Raw genomic sequence first — 18,622 nt, 5'->3', positions numbered from 1 at the left:
TGTACTGGAGTTCAGGTTCCAGTCTCGCTGCAGTCCCTTGATAGGATGGAACTGCTATCTATTCTAACACTGTGTCTGTTTTGCAGAGGAAGGAGAGATATGTGTTTTTATAATAAAGACCTCAGCAGGCAGCTGTAATGTGTGAAAGGGACGGAGTGTGCACTGAGTGATGTCTTCGTGTTCATGCACATGGACATATGCGCACATATGGTAGCGACGAGATTCATCTGTCACCACCACCCTCAAAGATTTAACTTCTAGCGACTCTGAGGAGGGGGCCAAACTCTGAAGAATGTGAACACTCGCAAAACACAGGAGCCATTTAAACAAGGCATCCGCAAAATATAAACATGGGGACAAAAGAGAGGCAGCAATTGACCAGGGACCAAAACATGTTTCTGACCAATAGAGACATTTGGAGCATACAGTATTTCTAAGGGAAATGTTTCTTAAATTCTTTAATGGAGACTGAGAATGGAACATTTTAGGGATGGTCAGCGACAGATAGAGGCTCAGTTCAGACAACATGGTTGAGTTTTTAGGGTGTACTCCCCACACATGTTCTAACTCCACTGTGGGCTACCATGGAGTTGAGTAAAAGTCAACATGGCGTTTGAGTGACAATTCCTCTGTCCTCTCTCCTCCCCTGGTCCTCCCGATGGTATCCCATCAGCCATTGCTGGGGAAAAAACCCATCCCAGCGGCTCTCCTAGAATGGCACCCTCCTTTCGCCGCTCTTGCCAGAGAACTCTGTAGCCAGTGGGAAAAGTCAACTCAACACAACGGAAAACTGCACAGAGCCTGCCACACAACACTCCACACAACTCTCCTTTGCACAGTGTTGATATTCCAAGAAAACAACTCCACCATTGCATGGATTTTTCCCGCCAGACAACACATTTCTCAAGAGCGGTGGTAAAAACTCCGCCGTGGAGTTGTAAAACCACCGTTGGGAAATGTGTTGTCTGAATTGAGCCAGAGACACTTGGAGCACGTTCTAATAAATAGGTGCAGATTTCAGAAGGTAAGCTGACCCCATGGAACCTGCTTTCCCACTTTCTATTGCCTCTCCTCTACCCCACTACGAGAACCGGCTCCTTTATGTCATATAAAACTCATGCTCTTAATTTAATCCGACCAGTGTCAAGAGGTGACGACTCCCAGTGACCTGATAATTCTGACTCTCTCCATCTCTTCCTCCCCCAGGCTTCAAAACATGCGTCAGCAGAGGAAGTGGCGGCAGCGGTGGCAGTAGTGAGGTACCTGTCATGACTGACAAACGCCTGAAAGTCCCAGACATTATTATCACTCCCCCTACCCCCACGGGGAAGGCACTTTCGAGAGAAGCCACCAGGCAAGGAGGTGAAGAACCACAGCCCAACTGTTGAGCCAGATGGTTTGGGAGTCAGCCTGCTACGGCACAGCCGAAGGGACCGGGAATGCGGAGATGCCATTAAAGAGCCCAGTGCTGTGAACAGCTTGCTCAGGAACTCATCTGTGCCTCTGAATTTCCCTAAGTTCTCCTGCCTTTTCTTCTCTTCTTCCCTTACCGGGTTTTTGAAAGATTTATTCATAGATCTACACATACCTCACCGTTGGGAGCGTCGCACTGTTACAAACTTGCAGCGAGCACAGGGCGTGTTAAGAAATTATTCGGGCCGATGCAGACGTAGCAGAAGAGCCGCTGTGATTGGGGGCAAATTATTGGCCTGGGGGCTCCTTGACTGGAAAGGCCCATGTTTGTTGTTTCAAGCTTCTCCTTAGTGGTTTCATTGGGCCAGGGGGAAATTGTGTGGTCGCTAATACATCACCGAAATAAGGAAAAAAGATGGCACCGGTTTGCATAAAATCTGAATATGCTGATTTCTATTGCAAATCTAGAAATAATTACTATGGTTTAACTAGAAATGCAATATATCTCACACTAGTGAGGGAGACTGTGGGCTTCCGACCTATGTGCCTGCTCAGTCTCCTCTCCAGGTGCAAACTGTTGAAGACCCCTGTTCTCCTTTCTTATGGTTATCTTTAAACTGGACTTGGACTGGACAGCCCTTCAGAGAATGCTTTCAAATGGAGGACTGTCCTCTGTATAGCAGGACACATGGCCATCCTAGCAAAAATACACAAGCCGGCCTTCGCCCAGAGCCTTGAACTGATTCAAGTGGAAAGCAGTAAAATCACTCCCATTCATCTTGTCCATCCTTTCCTTTGGGGGATGGATGGATAGAAACGTCCTCATAGGCCCTCTGTACCGCCAGTAATACATCGGGAAAAATGCCTCAGCAAAAGCATTTGGTGGTGGGAGTGGCGAAATGTCTCCAATAGGAGCAATCGGGATAAGCAAAAAGTACAGGCTGCATTCTACCACCCCATTTGTATGGCCGCCATTTTGTTTTTGCTTCTCAAGTATAGGATTCTGTAAGGGCAAGGCTTAAGTGGAACTGAAAGGAGGAAATGCTAAGGTTTGAGTGAACCCTTAATATAATTAAATCTGGGCTAGTAAAAACAAAATGTCTTAAAAGGCAACTAAATGCTGTAGGGCATGTGTATCTGTGTGTGTAAGAGAAAGTTGTGTTGCTTTTCGCTACCAGCTACTGATACTATCCAGTTAGAGCGACACCACAGTTCATGCCTTAAAGGCGGTAGCACTGGATAACACTCACTAGTGGCAAAATCACACTTCCTCAGCCGCAAAATGTTTCTGTTGGAGTGCTGAGGAAATGTGACCTTTCCCGCAATCTAATACCTTTTGCCTGAAAGCCAAATGGATGTCACTGCACAACAGATGAAAGAAAACAATTGTGCATTTATTGCATGGGGATAATGATCGTCAGTAATATGAGCTGAATGAAGCAAGAGCGTATCAACATTTGTTTCAATTACAACTGACTTTATTTGATTTTTTTTTAATATGACTTGTCTCTGTTCCTTTCCATAACCAAATCTTTGGACTCAGTATCAGGGAATCTCCAACAGCCATAAAGGTTTTGACTTGACTTCAAAGGCATCAAAAATCGTCTCATCCAGTATAGTGTCATGCAGCAAGTAAAACCTAATCAACCTCTTTACACAATTGTACAGTGCCTAGGATTCTTCTAGGCACTTAGTATTAAATATTATATCGTTAGAGATGGAATGATTGTTGGAATGAGCATCAGAAGAATGCGTACCTAGTCAATCGCTATCAGTTCTGTAAGAAAATTGGGTGCAATTTCTCACCTTTCCCATTTTTGTAATATTTGAAATCCACACATTCAGTTTTCTGTCATTCTTTTAAATTATTTCTGCTAGATTCTTTCAGGAGGGATGCAAATATTTTAATTCTGCATCAAATCAGACTGAATAGTTTGTTTCAGTCTTAGCATGGATTCTAGTCATTGTGAACCGGCATGTTCTGTTTTGTTTTTCTTTTAATATATAATGTTTTCCAAGTTTTGGGGGCAGGGGGAATATTTATAAAGCATCATGGTTTTATTACACATTAAAAAAAATCCACCTGCTTTTATGGACTTGTTGCCTGTTCTGTTCAAATCGGGCTAAATCCATCATGAACAATGACTGGGAAATATTTCCTCACTGAGAGATCAGAATTGGATCCTTTAACGTAAGGCAACCATTCAAGTTGATTATGTGGACATTTTACTAAGGGTGCTTCCACATTAGCCCTTTTCCATTCCATTAAATGGTGATTCCAGCAGATAATGATGCCATTTTAGCTGTGGTGTTGTAATTTTTTCAGTGCAGGTGCTCATCATAACACTCCCAAAGATTCAGACAGCTGTGTTGATCCATATCAACAAACCAGTTTTATTTATGTATTTATTTATTTATTACACTTATATACCGCCCCCGTAGCCAGGGCTCTCTGGGCGGTTTACAGAAATTCTAAAAATTAAGATAAAAACAAATATACAAAATTTAAAATTCTAAACACAAAACATACATAAAGCATTAAAAACTGTTTAAAAAAACCTAAACATGTGGGTGATTAAGATGTGCCGCCATATGCCTGGGCAAAGAGGAAAGTCTTAACCTGGCGCTGGAAAGATAGCAGTGTTGGCGCCAGGTGAGCCTCGTCAGATCGTTCCATAGTCTGGGGGCCACCACCGAAAAGGCCCTGACCCTCGTTGCCACACTCCGAGCCTCTTTCGGAGTAGGCACCCGGAGGAGGACCTTAGATGTTGAACGTAGTGACCGGGTATATTCACGTTGAGAGAGGCGTTCCGTCAGGTATTGTGGTCCCAAGCCGTGTAAGGCTTTATAGGTCAAAACCAGCACCTTGAATTGGGCTCAGAAACATACAGGCAGCCAATGCAAGCAGACCAGAGCAGGTGTTATATGGTCAAACCTTCTGGTTCCCGAAATCAATGTGGCCGCTGCATTTTGCACGAGCTGCAGCTTCCGAACCCTCTTCAAAGGCAGCCCTACGTAGAGCGCATTGCAGTCATCTAACTTGGAGGTTACCAGAGCATGGACAACTGAAGCCAGGTTATCCCTGTCCAGATAGGGGCGTAGCTGGGCCACCCACCGGAGTTTGTAAAAGGCACTCCGTGCCACTGAGGTCACCTGAGCCTCAAGTGACAATGATGGATCTAAAAGAACCCCCAAGCTATGAACCTGCTCCTTCAGTTTTATTTTCACAAAGACATCTTCACCATTACATTTTGTAAAACAAATGGGTCTCAACTGACCAAGACTAAATTACTTCGAAATACTTTGCATTATACCAGGGAATAATATATTGTTGGGAAAATTCATTCCACACACACACACCCAGCTACTGTGAGAACTGCAGCTGAGCTAATGAGGGTGGCAGATAATATCAGCATCCTTGCTACTAAAGTGCTGGCCCTGAAAACTCTTGACTTCACTACATCACTGCATTTTAGCTGGGCTTTTCCTCCCTCCCATTTTCTTTCCCCCCCAGTGTGGATTCTAAGTAGAGATGAATCGAGAATGGGGGAACCCATAATAAATGGCAAAATGGAGATCTCTCATCCTGCTAAAATTAGCATCTTCTGCGTAATCACAGACCACCAGACTATTCCACTTGGCCCCATGTAGAGAGACCAGTTGCATCCTCCTCAGAATGAATGGCGTGGGACTTTGCTGCTAAGGAACAGGGCTCATCAGCAACCTCTGGTAAGTGTGTGTGTGTGTAAGTGGAGGGTGTAAAAACAGATGGAAATTTACTTTTTTAATGGCGGCAGCAGATGGCGAAAAGCACAAAAGTGTATTCACACCATATCAGAACCATTTATAGGCTGCCTGGCTGCAGAGCAGTGCGTTCCAACAAGGGTTAGAACATTTAGAGGATTGTTCCACAGAGACAGGCAGGCTTTCGAAGGGTAGTATATTACTTTCTCCGTGTACAAATCCTGGAAATAATAATTTTAAAAAGTAACTATAGTTGTAGAAATGGATGAGGGAAAGAAGGACTTAAAATATGCTCTGTGATACTCAGAAATCTAGTATATGCATCACTTTCTTGAGGAGCAGAGTGGGGCGGCAAAGGCGGGGAGAGAAAACGTGATCACTTCCTATTTTTATCCTACTGGCCATGCTCCTGTTCCATGAACAAGCAGCCAGACAGGTCCAAATGCAAACAGGTGAACCATCCTCCGCTTCTGCCACCCCTCTTGCTTTATCTCTGAGCTAGGAGGAATGCCAATGAAAGCTGTCTTTGGGTTCTAGCCAAAGCAAATGATACAAACCAATGCAATTTGTGCAAATGGGCTTATTGTGCACAGAGCTGCTCAATTTGTAAAACTGATGTTGGAAATGAGGTTTGAGACCAGGGTTGGGCTTGGTTTTGAGGCTGCGGCAGCAGGGATGACTCTTAGGCCCCTGACTTATGATTTGGTCCAGAACAGGACTTCTTTTGCCACTCCATGTCCAGCAGTTTTGAATAGCATAGGGGACTCTTCAAATACTTAAAAGGTGGTCACACAGAGGAGGGCCAGGATCTCTTCTCGATCCTCCCAGAGTGCAGGACACGGAATAACGGGCTCAAGTTAAAGGAAGCCAGATTCCGGCTGGACATCAGGAAAAACTTCCTGACTGTTAGAGCAGTATGACAATGGAATCAGTTACCTAGGGAGGTTGTGGGCTCTCCCACACTAGAGGCCTTCAAGAGGCAGCTGGACAAGCATCTGTCAGGGATGCTTTAGGGTGGATTCCTGCATTGAGCAGGGGGTTGGACTAGATGGCCTTGTAGGCCCCTTCCAACTCTGCTATTCTATGACTCTATGACAAAGAGGACTTATCATGGCAGCTGGCCATTCACAACTGTTTTATGTTTATTTTGAAAAACCTACAAATCTATTATAATAAAAAGGTTATCTGTCTATTCATCAGTGCCTTAGACACCTGAAACGTGGTGTCGGTATTAAGGGGAACCTAGGGGTGAAAACCTAGGGGTTTATTTTATTATTTAAAATGCACTAGTTATTCTCTACTAATAATAGAGCCAGTGTCGTGTAGTGTGGCTAAAGTGTTGGCCTGGGAGTCGGGAGATCCAGGTTCTAGTCCCGACTCGGCCATGGAAACCCACTGGGTGACTTTGGGCCAGTCACGGACTCTCAGCCCAACCTACCTCGTACGGTTGTTGTGAGGATAAAACAGGAGCATTATGTACGCCGCTTGGTTTCCTTGGAGGAAAAAAGGCAGGATATAAATGCAATAATAAATAAATAAATGTGTTCATGTGGTTAAAGCTTGCAATAACATCTTCAACGACTAGTACAACAATGGAACCAGTTACCTAGGGAGGTTGTGGGCTCTCCCACACTAGAGGCTTTCAAGAGGCAGCTGGACAACCATCTGTCAGGGATGCTTTAAGGTGGATTCCTGCATTGAGCAGGAGGTTGGACTCGATGGCCTTATAGGCCCCTTCCAACTCTACTATTCTATGAAGACTCGCCTAACCAGCACATAGCTTTGCAGTCTATGCCATTTGAAGCCAGGGGAGATTAGTAAGACACAGGAAAGTTATACACAGCAGCCACCCTCTGTCCTGCTATGCAGCAGCACTCCCTGATGGGAATGGATTGGGCAGACCTCTCCCTCAGGAAGCTATAGGGGTGTACCCTGGCAGGAGCCATGCCTAAGGGATCCATGGTTCCACTTAGCCGGGACAGGCAGAATATGCCCAACTCTGACCGATATGTAACTTGGCTTGAAGGCTTCGCTGTACCAGCGAAAGGGCTATTCCAACCTGTGCAAAGCCGGGACCATTCACTAGTATTTAGTACAATGTTGAGTCTTACAATTAATCAGGTTCTCTCTGAGTATTTTCACGTTCAAAACCCATTCAACAGCATTTGCTAGCAGGAGATCCTGTTATGGGGGATCTGGTGCTGGGAGAGGAGATAGCAGGGAAGCTTGTCAGTATTTTGCATGTCTGTGCAGGCTAACAATATTTTAAGAAAGCCATCCCCAGAAAGGGAGAAAACTGGAACAGAAGGAGAACTCCTTTACAGTGTCTATGTACACTGATTTTTTTTTATAAAGTTAATTGACAGGAAATATCAGCCTGTGTTACTAAAATGATGAGACTTTTCAGGGTGATGCGGAAGAACAAATAAATGGATGGTCCAGACATAACAAGGCCTTTCAGTGGCAGGAACAGAAGGACGATTATTGCTATCTTCCCTCCCATCATGATCACATTTAATCTTTATTCATGCAATGCGCAGAGCCCTTGGCAATCTGCAAATCCTTTGGCTGCTCTTTTAAAGAAGGGGAGATGCGGATTTAAAGATAAGATGGTAACAGGAGATCGACCCACCCCGCTGCATACCCCAGACACTGGTCCTTCTAAATTCATCTGTGTTACATTAAGGCTGTGGCTGCTAGGGGATAAAAGCAGCGAAACAGGCAGGGGTTGGAATGGGCTATTAAATAGACCTGTCCCTGCTAATATTGTTTGAATGCTTTCAGTTTCCATGGTGATCTGACAACCTAACAGCTCAGTGCTCTAAATTACCCTTTAATAGAAGTATTCTTCTCCTCCTTGACTCAGAACCAGGGCCAGCTTCAAGGGTAGGCATGGCAATAAGGTACAGGAGCAGTTGGTGATAACACTGATGGTAGAGTCACTGAGGGAGGCAAGGTGTCCCACTTTATAGAGAATAGTTATGTTTTAGAGGTAGACAGAGGACAGGTGCCTTGATGTTGCCCATCAACAGTTAGCCCATGGACAGCAAATTGGGCAGGCCTGTTCACCTCTGTTTTCTCCTCTATGGTGAGATGTATTTTATTTCTAATTACAGTTTTCCAAATTTGCACCTATAAACGTAAGTGTACATATACAAAAGTTATGCAAATTGGTACCCACTTTTGGCCTCTTATTTGGTGATGCGTTTCCTCTTTGGGGGCAATGTGTAAATGGCCGCTTTACTAATTACAGGTGTGTGTCTGGAGCCAGCACTGCTCAGAACATTGGACATTAATGTGGGTTTGCATCAGGCCGAAAGAGAGTAACTTGTAGTTTCTCTCTTAAACAATTTCTGTGTCTGTGTGTTTCAGGGTGGGGGCTAGGAAGCAAGCAGAATTTGCCCACCTTTCCTCTCCATTTAGCAAATGAATTGTAAATCACACTTGCCCACGCAAAGGATGGTGTATGTTGGCCATTGGCCTGTGGCAAGCCAGTTGTGAGCACTGGCCGGTGTCTTCAAAATGCAGCATTTTTCTGTACTTGAAGAAATCTATTTCATGTCACTTTCCAACATGTGATTTATTTATTCATTACATTTCTACAACACTCAATAGCCAGCACTCTCTGGGCAGTTTACAACACTTAGAACTTCAAAATCCAGCGTTCAATTCAATCTTCGGACAACCCTGAGGAGATCTACCCCCATGAAGGGGAGCCTTGCAATTGATGTGTGAAATCCACCAATAACTTCATCCTGCCCCATGCAGGGGAGCCTTTCAAATCATGTGTGAAAACCAGTTCTCAGCTCAGATATCCCTATTAAATTAAGCCTTGCAATTCATGTGTGCAAACTTGCTATTAAATGATCCATATCTACAAATGGGAGCATTACAATACATGTGTGAAAAGGAGCTACAAGCTTATTCATACTCATGAACGGGGAGCCTTGCATTTCTGGTGTGAAAACTTATTATGAGTTGATCACTCCCCATAAAGGGGAGACATGCAAGTCTTGTGTGAAATTCAGTCTAGCTAAGGCAAGCCCATGAAGGGGTTGAAGGCCCCTGCAACATAAAGGGGAGACTTGCAGTTCACGTGTGAAGATCATCCTCATGAAGAGGAGGATCACAAGTTATGTCTGACAAGCACTTCTAAATCTAGGCATCATTATGGAGGGAAGCCTTGCATTTCGATCCCCATAAAGGGGATACATGCAAGTCTTGTGTGAAATTCTGTCTAGCTAAGTCATTCTCATGAAGAGGAGCCTTGCTTTTCCTGGCTTTAAGCCCCTCTGAGATGAAGGGGACTTGCAGTTCATGTGTGAAAACCATCCTCATGAAGAAGAGGTTCACAGCTATTTTGGGCTGCATTAATAGAAGTATAGCTTCCAAATCGCGTGAGGTCCTGGTTCCTCTCTATTCGGCCCTGGTTAGGCCTCATCTAGAGTATTACGTCCAATTTTTAGACATCCTTGAACAGATGCTGTATTTCACTGGGGAGTGTTTGTTTTTTCGACAGAGCTAGAGGAGGCTGAGGAGATAAAGACGCTGTCAGAGTGACCCTTTGTCCAGCCTAGGCAAGGAAGGATGCAGAGTCAGCAGCACCCTACCACCCATGTTCCCCAGCAACTGGTGTACATAGACTTAGTGCTTCTGAAATGCTTCTGAAAGAACTGGGCATGTTTAGCCTGGAGAAGAGAAGACTGAGGGGAGACATGATAGCACTCTTCAAATACTTCAAAGGTTGTCACACAGAGGAGGGCCAGGATCTCTTCCCGATCCTCCCAGAGTGCAAGACACGGAATAACGGGCTCAAGTTAAAGGAAGCCAGATTCCATCTGGACATCAGGAAAAACTTCCTGACTGTTAGAGCAGTACGACAATGGAACCAGGGACCTAGGGAGGTTGTGGGCTCTCCCACACTAGAGGCCTTCAAGAGGCAGCTGGACAAGCATCTGTCAGGGATGCTTTAGGGTGGATTCCTGCATTGAGCAGGGGGTTGGACTCGATGGCCTTGTAGGCCCCTTCCAACTCTGCTATTCTATGATACTATGATACTCCAGCTTTACTGTTTTAACTCTGTATTTTAATTTTATATCAATTTTGCCGCGTGGTTTTTATCCTGGTTGTGCTTTTTATACTGTATTTTGTATTTGTGCTTTTAACCTGTTGGGTTGTTTTATTATGGTTTTAATTTTTGTGAACCGCCCAGAAAGCTTCGGCTATTGGGCGGTATAAAAATGTAATAATAAATAAATAAATAAATAAATAAACATAGAGTGGGCTAGGAGGAGGGCATCCCAATGGTCAGGGCAACAAAGGAAACCCAGGAAGTGGCTGAACTGAAGCACTTTTGCCCACCTGTCAAAGTGCTCAAGATCACCCACAGACCCAGGTGATCCCCAGGATTTAAACAGTTGCCCCCAAATTGAGGATCGCCTCCTTCTAGTCCACCCCCCACCCCCCACCCACGTGGCCATCAACACTTTCTCATACAAAAGCGCGAGGCCGCTTATAGGTAATCAAGCCCTGCCCACATGCTCTCAGGCTCCCTCTCTGATTGTCACAAACAGTCGCCAATCAGACACAAGTGCCCAGCGAACCAAGCCAGTCACAGAGCAGATATTGGTCCCGCCTTCACATAAGCGCGGGAAATAGAAAGACACGAACTTATCCGGGTAGTGGGTGGGTCTCGTCCTTCCTCCCCCCACCCCCACCCCCACGACCAATGGCAAGCGACGGTACTTCAGGAGGGTAACAAGCGCACGAGGAAAAGCGGTGGCTTTCATAGGACGAAGGATAGGTAGTGGGCGGGGCTTGCTTTTCCTCCCCCAACCAACGGCTACCTCAAGCAGGCAACGAGCTCGCGAGGAAAAGCCGAAGCTTTCATACGCCGAAGAGTGGGTAGAAGGCGGGGCTTCGTGTGTCCCACCAGCCAATGGCGGTGCAGTTACCTGAGGCGGGAGCCTGAGGCGTCTTATCCCCTCAGAGTGGTTTTTGCAGCTTCTCTGCGCGCGGTTCTTCCTGTCTCCTCTCCGATGGATGCCGCCGAGGTCGAATTCTTGGCCGAGCAGGAGCTCGTCACCATCATCCCCAACTTCAGCCTGGACAGGATTTACCTCATCGGGGTGAGTCCGCGGGGGGAGGCGGCGGCCTGCGGGACGGGGCTGAGGGCCGCGGCTGGGAGCTGGGGAGGTGTGGAACCAAAGGCCTGGAAGGGAGCGGTATGTGAGGGGAGAGCTGGCACGGATATATCCGGGGGACGTGGCTACGCGGGGGTGGGGGGAGGGGAGGGGAGGTGGCCCGAGTGGGAAGGCTACTAGCCCTCTTGGCTCTGTGCCACCTCCAGTATCAGTGGGCCTGTGGGCGCCAGTTGCTGGGGAGCATGGGTGGGAGTGTTGCAAAAAAATAGCACGTTCCCTGGTGTACCAAGTCCAATTGACAACACACAAAGACGAGAGGAGATGAAGTATGGGTCAAACAACGTTTATTCTGCAGAATAAGAGACACAAGGAGATTATTATTATTTATTATTATACTATTTATTTGTATCCCGTCTTTTGCCCAATGCTGGGCCTCAAGGCGGCCTTACAAAGTTTAAAATATACATGGGGGGGGGAGGGAAACAAAACCATAAACAATTAAAAAATACACAACAAAATTATAAGACATTAACATAGATGGAGGGTTGGATTATTCTCCAAAGGCCTGCTGGAACAAAGAAGTTTTAGCCTGCTTCCGAAAGCCCATCAAGGAGGGAGCCAGCCTAGCTTCCCCGGGAAGAGAGTTCCAGAGCACCGGAGCAGCCACCGAGAAGGCCCTCTCCCATGTTCCCACCAAGCGTGCCTGTGAAGATGGTGGGACTGAAAGAAGGGCCTCTCCCGTGTTCCCACCAAGATCATCCACCAAGGCGACCAAAGCTGTTTCTGTCCCATAACCAGGCCTGAAGCCAGATTGAAATGGATCTAGATAATCCGTTTCATCCAGGAATCCCTGGAGTTGTTGTTATTATTATTATTAATATTATTATTATAATATTTATTTGTATCCCACCATTTGCCCAATACTGGGCCTCAAGGCGACCTTACAAAGTTTAAAACATGCATTGTGTGTGGATATATATATATACATACATACACACACACACACACACACACACATATATATATATATATATATATACACACACGTTTACAAAACAACAAAATTATAAGTCATTGACATACGTCACATAATTAACATAATTGTTGCAAAGCATGTGCCTACCTCTCAAGGGAGGTAGCTAGGTTTTATACACTATCTTCACTGGTGTCAAATACGTAGACGCCATCTAACAGGAAATTTCTAGTTGAAAAGTCCAATACCTGGCATATTCTTTTGGCAAGCATCAATACAAAGAGATCATAGAATCATAGAATAGCAGAGTTGGTAGGGGCCTAAAAGGCCATCTAGTCCAACCCCCTGCTCAATGCAGGAATCCGTCCTAAAGCATCCCTGACAGATGGTTGTCCAGCTGCCTCTTGAAGGCCTCAAGAGTGAGAGAGCCCTAGGGAGCTGATTCCTGTCGTACTGCTCTAACAGTCAGGAAGTTTTTCCTGATGTCCAGCTGGAATCTGGCTTCCTTTAACTTGAGCCCGTTATTCCGTGTCCTACACTCTGGCCAGGATCTCTTCTCGATCCTCCCAGAGTGCAGGACACGGAATAATGGGCTCAAGTTAAAGGAAGCCAGATTCCAGCTGGACATCAGGAAAAACTTCCTGATTGTTAGAGCAGTACTGAATGTGAATAGGTACTGAATGTTCCTTAAGAGAAGATTTACTTAATTTTGCTTATCCGAAGAATGGCTTCTCATAGACATTTTGCAATGTTTCGTTAGCAACTACCTTGGCAACTCTGCCTCAGAGAGAGCGCTTTTCCAACCGGAGGGTGCTTTTGCATCATGTCCTGCTTGTTCATCCCTGGCCGAGGGCTGGTCGGCCACTGTGTGAACAGAGGGCTGGACTAGATGGACCCTCGGTCCGATCCAGCATCAGGGCCCTTCTTATGGTGCCGCAGGGAGAACAGGAGAGGTGGGTGTTTACTTGGGTAAAGAATTGACGGTGTGAAAGAGAAGGAATGGGAACTGCAAGAGGACCAGATTATGGGTGTTGGGGACGAGAGAATCAGAACATTAAGACATTTAACACTTGTGGCCTTCCTGAAGTTTTGGCTTACAACCTGACAGAACGCCTCACCCCTACACTATGCCTTCTCAGTGGTGGCCCCCCAATTATGGAACGATCTCCCGAAGGAGGCTAGCCTGACACCAACGTTGTTATCTTTTTGCTGCCAGGTCAAGACTTTTCTCCCTGTCATTTAACAGTGTATGTTGAGTTTTTAACGGACCCAGAATAGTTGTTTTAAATGGATATTGTATGTAATCTGTTTTTATGGCTTTAAATTTTGTATATCGGTTTTTAATCTTCAGTGTTTTAATCTTTGTAAACCGCCTAGAGAGCTTCGGCTATGGGGTGGTATGTAAATACAATAAATAACAACAACTTCCATCAGCCCTAGCCAGCATAACCAATGGTGCAGGATGCTGGGAGTTACGGGCAATGCCGCTCCGGGTTTATGCAAGGCCTGGGACAAGACATCTTCAGTGGGGAGCCAGTGTGGTGCAGTGGTTAAGAGTGGTGCACTGGGACTCAGGAAATCCGGGTTTTAATCCTCATTCAGCCATGAAGCTCACCAGATGATTTTAGGCCAGTCACTAATTATCAGCTTAAGGGTTGTTGTGAGGCTACAATGGAAAGGAGGAGGACTGTGTAATTGGCTGTGGGCCCCTTGCAAGAGGGAAAAAGGAAGGATATAAATGCAATAAATAAATAAATGCCCCCCCAATGGAGTCAATCTCCTCACCACCATTGTCACCAGCTCTTATTGCACTCATCCTCTTTCTCATCTTTGCCACCACTTGCTTGCTTAACAGGCAGAGAGCCAGTGAGCAAGTAGACAGTGGCATCTAGTGCTCCATGTTCACCATTGTCTAGGCAACAGGCAGGTGGACAAGCAGGTTGCAATGGTGAAGAGGAGAAGCAATTCAGTGGGTCCCTGCTGGACTGTGGGCCCTTGGCAGGTGCCCGACTATGCCTACGTTTGACACCAGTCCTGCTTCTGGCCAAAACATCTGAAGGGCTACAAGTTGCCCAGTATACCTGATTTAGAGGGAAATTTATTAGCATGGACATCAGGAAACTCAATCTTCACCCCTCTTGCCTCAAGCATGAGGCAGAAAGCCATCCACCAAACTGAAAAGGAAAACTTCTAGCACAAGCCCACGTCAGTTCCATACCTCATATGCTTGTTATCTGGAGTTGTCCATCTCTGATTTGATATTTTCTGGAACAAAAGGTTGTGTAATCTTTTGAGTTCTCCAAAACTCTTCATCAGATGAGGTGGTTTAAAAAAGAGAGACAAAAAGATGTAAAAACAACAGAAAAGTCCAATAATTAAGCGGTTATATGTAAGCTACTTCGGGAACCTTTTTGGCTGAGGATAAAAATATGATGAATAAGTAAATAATGCAGCTTCCTATGTTTCTACATTGTGAATCTCTTTCTTAGGGGGATTTGGGTCCCTTTAATCCTGGGCTGCCTGTGGAAGTGCCTCTCTGGCTGGCTATCAACCTAAAACAAAGGCAGAAGTGTCGGCTGATACCTCCAGAATGGATGGATGTAGGTAAGGAAGGATGTTAGTTGTTGAGTACTCCCTGGTTGTAGCAGTTGGAACTTTATTTTTAGAGTTCTTAAGCTTCTCAATTGTTAAAATTATATTTTTGCTGCTTTTCAAATTATTTTAACTGGCTGCACATGCACATACACATTACTGCGTATGAAGGTTTTTATAATCCTAAGCAACGTTCATAAGAGAACTTAACTTTTTTTTAAAATAACATTACTTTTTTAAAAATGGAATGTTGTCCACTTTTCTTCAAATATGCATCAGACTTTAATTTTTTATGTTTGTGATATTAAGCAATGATTTATATGACATCAGAAGTTATGATACTGTTCTCAGCTGGTGTGTTTCAGTCATGATTTTAAACATTTTTATTCATGGTAAATCATGAGATGTTTATATTTGTTCATAATTGTGGCAGTCTTGAAAAGTCTACAGTAGCGAGGGGGCTGCTGTTTCATGTCAAGCAGGACTCTGCCAAAATGGGCTAGCATCTGTTGTTGTCTTGTCAGGCTTTTTGAGTATCGGTGAAGAATGGCTTCTCCTTAGTAGAGATGCTGGTTTATTTTAGTAGCCTAATACTGCAATCCTGTACAAACCTTTCTGGAATAAGCCCCCTTGAAAAATGGGGTTACAGTGCAATCTTATATGTGCCTACTCAGAAGTATGTTGTGCTTTTACCCATTGTGACAGCATGCTAGACTAAGGATGAAATCCTACACAAGTTTAGGCAGACTTTTTTTCTGTCTAAATGACTTTTTCTGTCTAAACATGCATAAGGTTGTGCTCTAAAATAGATGTGTTCCTTATTGCTGAAGCTCTTTTATTGGAATGCTGACTTCTCTTGATATAGTACTTTGATCAGATGGTTCATCCTGGAGGGTTTATACATAGAATTTCTGCTGGGAGCAGGAAATTGCAGCAGCTTGTTTTTCATGAACCATCTCTCTTCTTTTTTTGATTGCTTTCTAGAAAAGCTGGAGCAAATTAGAGATCAGGAACGTAAAGAAGACACTTTCACCCCAATGCCTAATCCCTTCTATATGGAATTAACTAAGTTGCTGCTGAACTAGTGAGTACATTTCATAATGTAATACTACTACTACTACTACTACTACTACTACTTTGTTCTCAGTGAAAAGATATCTGATGGACAGATTCTAATACTGATAGTGTACAAAGAAATTAGACAAAAAGCAAAGCTGGCCATGTTGGCCATAATAAAAAAAATCCAAAATCCATATTAGAGTAAAACCTTTACTACTTCAACTCAAAGGTCACAAAAATGTGCATGTCTTTGAAACCTCTTAGGAACATAGGGAGTTGCCTTATATGGAGTCAGATCATTGGTCCATTTAGCCCAATAATGTTGACACTGACTGGAGGTGGCTCCTCAGAGTTTCAGACAGTTTTTCCTGCCCTATCTGGAGATGCTGGGATCTAACCCAGGACCTTCTCCAAAGCATGGGCTTTACCACTGAGCTATAGTGCCTCTTCATCAAGACTGATTTGATTTTGAAGTCATGAATGGTCCGAATCTTGAAATTGAGGGAGAAATTGAACTGGATGGATCTTGCCGCGGCGTGTGTTCCTCTGTGTGTGGCCGCCACCGAAGGAATAAGCTACGGACGAGTCTCCTCCCGACAGGCGAGGAAACCCATCCACAGCTTCTTGCTTCGGTGGTGGGCGTGGCATGTCTTCCTCTGTGGCCACCACCATAGCAAGAACTTGTCGGTACTTGTGGTGGCAGCAGCAGGGCAGGAGTTGGGTCCACAGCTTCTTGCTTCAGTGGTGGGCGTATCGCGTCTTACTCCGCGGCCACCACTGAAGCAAGAAGGAGGCGGGGGACTGTCTCCTGCACCTACCTACGGAATGGCAGCACCTTGATAAGGTAAGGGGGAACCAGCGCTGCCATTTGGTGGGGAGAGAGCAATAGCCAACCCTGTCCTTATACCCTACTTCACGGATGACTTATTAGCATGTCACCCAAGCGTGACATGTAAATATTCACCTGTGGAGTGGACTATAAGGGCAGGGTTGGCTATTGCACACCCCCAATCTCATTTTTAACCTTCAATAATTTAAAGGATTGTTCCAGTGTTAAACAGTGGCTCATATGTAATGTGAAATTCAGCTGGTCCAGTGGCTAATATACACTTCTGCTCTGCGGCCTCAGCTATGAAAAAATAATTACTGTGCTGCTTGTTTAAAAGATTTTACATATTGAACATATAAAGTGACTATTGGTTGTTTGTAGAATGATCTGATCAGTTTCTCATCTCCATCAGTGCTGTAGACAATATTCCAAAGGCAGATGAAATCCGAACATTGGTTAAGGATACATGGGACACTCGACTAGCAAAACTCCGATTGTCTGCAGATAGCTTTGTAAGACAGCAGGAAGCACATGCGAGGGTAAGAGAAATCTGTGATCATCTGATGAGTTAATTGATGGGGTTGGCAGCATGCTTTAGTGCATGTTTAAGCAGTATGTCGGTGAATCATCTGAGTTGATGGTAAAAGTGAAAATCGAATTCCAACTCCTGTTAGCTAGGAATTGCAGCAGTAGGTTTCAGTTCTTGACTGTCAGATTGCAGTTCTTCTGTCTCTCCTTTGGACTGCCAGTGGTAGCGTTTGGATGATACAATAGTCAGCCCTGTGTTAATAGTCCACTCCACAGGTGACTATTAGCATGTTGCGTTGGTGTACCCCCAACACAACATGCTAATAGTCATCCGTGGAGTAGGCTATTAATACAGGGCTGGTTATTGCTCTCCCCTGCCCTTCTCATCAAATGGGGGCAGCTCTGGTTCCCGCTGTCCATGTCGGGATGCCGAGGAGAAAAATATAAGAGAGCTGCCTGCCCCTTCAGCACAAAGACATGCACGTCCCTGGGAACATGTGGGGTGCCGCGATCAGCAGCACCCCACCCAGGGATGGCATGTGCACATCCCGGCAAGCACATGGGCAGCTGCTGATCACGGCAGCCCACCAAGGGACAGCACGATCGGCCGCTCCCCAAGCACTCCTGGGACGGGATTATTTCACTGCTGGGCAAGAATAGCAGGGGTTTCTGCTGCTCTTGCCTTGCGACTGTAGGCATGTGAAATAATCAACGGAGCCCAACGCACGACACGATAATCAACGGTTGTGCAGTTAGTCAACTCTGCACACCGTTGATTATTTGCATTGGTTATTTTGGGGAAATAACCGACTGTGGCATGGAAAAGGCTCGACAGGCGGCACAGTAGTCAACGGTTGACTGTTTAAGTAACCATTGACTATTGTGTCGTCCGAACCCAGTCAGTGTAGTGAAGTTTTGCACATCAGTGCTTATGAAGTTACTCAATATGTTATGAATTGACTCTACACTATATTACAAGTTAAGACCAAGTCGAATACATCTCCCTGCTGCTTGTGCGCATAATGAAGTAAGTCTGTCTTTGAAATATGAGTGTGCATTTACAGTGAAACTATTCTAAATCTGCTAGCTAGGCATTCCTGTCAATGATGGACATACATTGTGTGCCTGCAACAGACTAGACAAGCCTTCTCCAATCTGGCATCTCCAGATGTGTTGGACTACACCTCCAAACATCCCCAGCCAACAAGACCAATGGTCTAGAGCAGTGGTCTTTAACCGGTGGGTTGTGACCCAAAAGTAGGTTGCAAGATCAGTCCAGATAGGTCACAGCAAAGCTGTTGTAGCACGTTGGGCAAATGTGAAAGTGAAAGAACATGTTGA

General features: G+C 45.1%; 1 protein-coding gene across 3 annotated transcripts in view; it reads left to right on the top strand.

Annotated features, from left to right (window-relative positions):
- Positions 1–11,177: 11,177 nt before the first annotated feature.
- GINS2 (GINS complex subunit 2) overlaps positions 11,178–18,622 on the top strand; it is a 34,224-nt gene continuing 26,779 nt past the window's right edge. For all 3 annotated transcript variants that reach the window (XM_063141051.1, XM_063141050.1, XM_063141049.1), the window contains exons 1-4: positions 11,178–11,285; positions 14,763–14,877; positions 15,850–15,949; positions 17,166–17,292. In XM_063141051.1, the coding sequence (XP_062997121.1) occupies positions 11,196–11,285; positions 14,763–14,877; positions 15,850–15,949; positions 17,166–17,292 (432 nt within the window). In that variant the 5' untranslated portion in view covers positions 11,178–11,195. The remainder of the gene's footprint in view (positions 11,286–14,762; positions 14,878–15,849; positions 15,950–17,165; positions 17,293–18,622) is intronic.

The sequence above is a fragment of the Elgaria multicarinata genome, chromosome 14, assembly GCF_023053635.1.
Source record: "Elgaria multicarinata webbii isolate HBS135686 ecotype San Diego chromosome 14, rElgMul1.1.pri, whole genome shotgun sequence".
Lineage (NCBI taxonomy): Eukaryota > Metazoa > Chordata > Lepidosauria > Squamata > Anguidae > Elgaria > Elgaria multicarinata.
The sequence above is the reverse complement of the archived record's forward strand: the minus strand, read 5'-3'. Positions and strand labels throughout refer to the sequence as shown.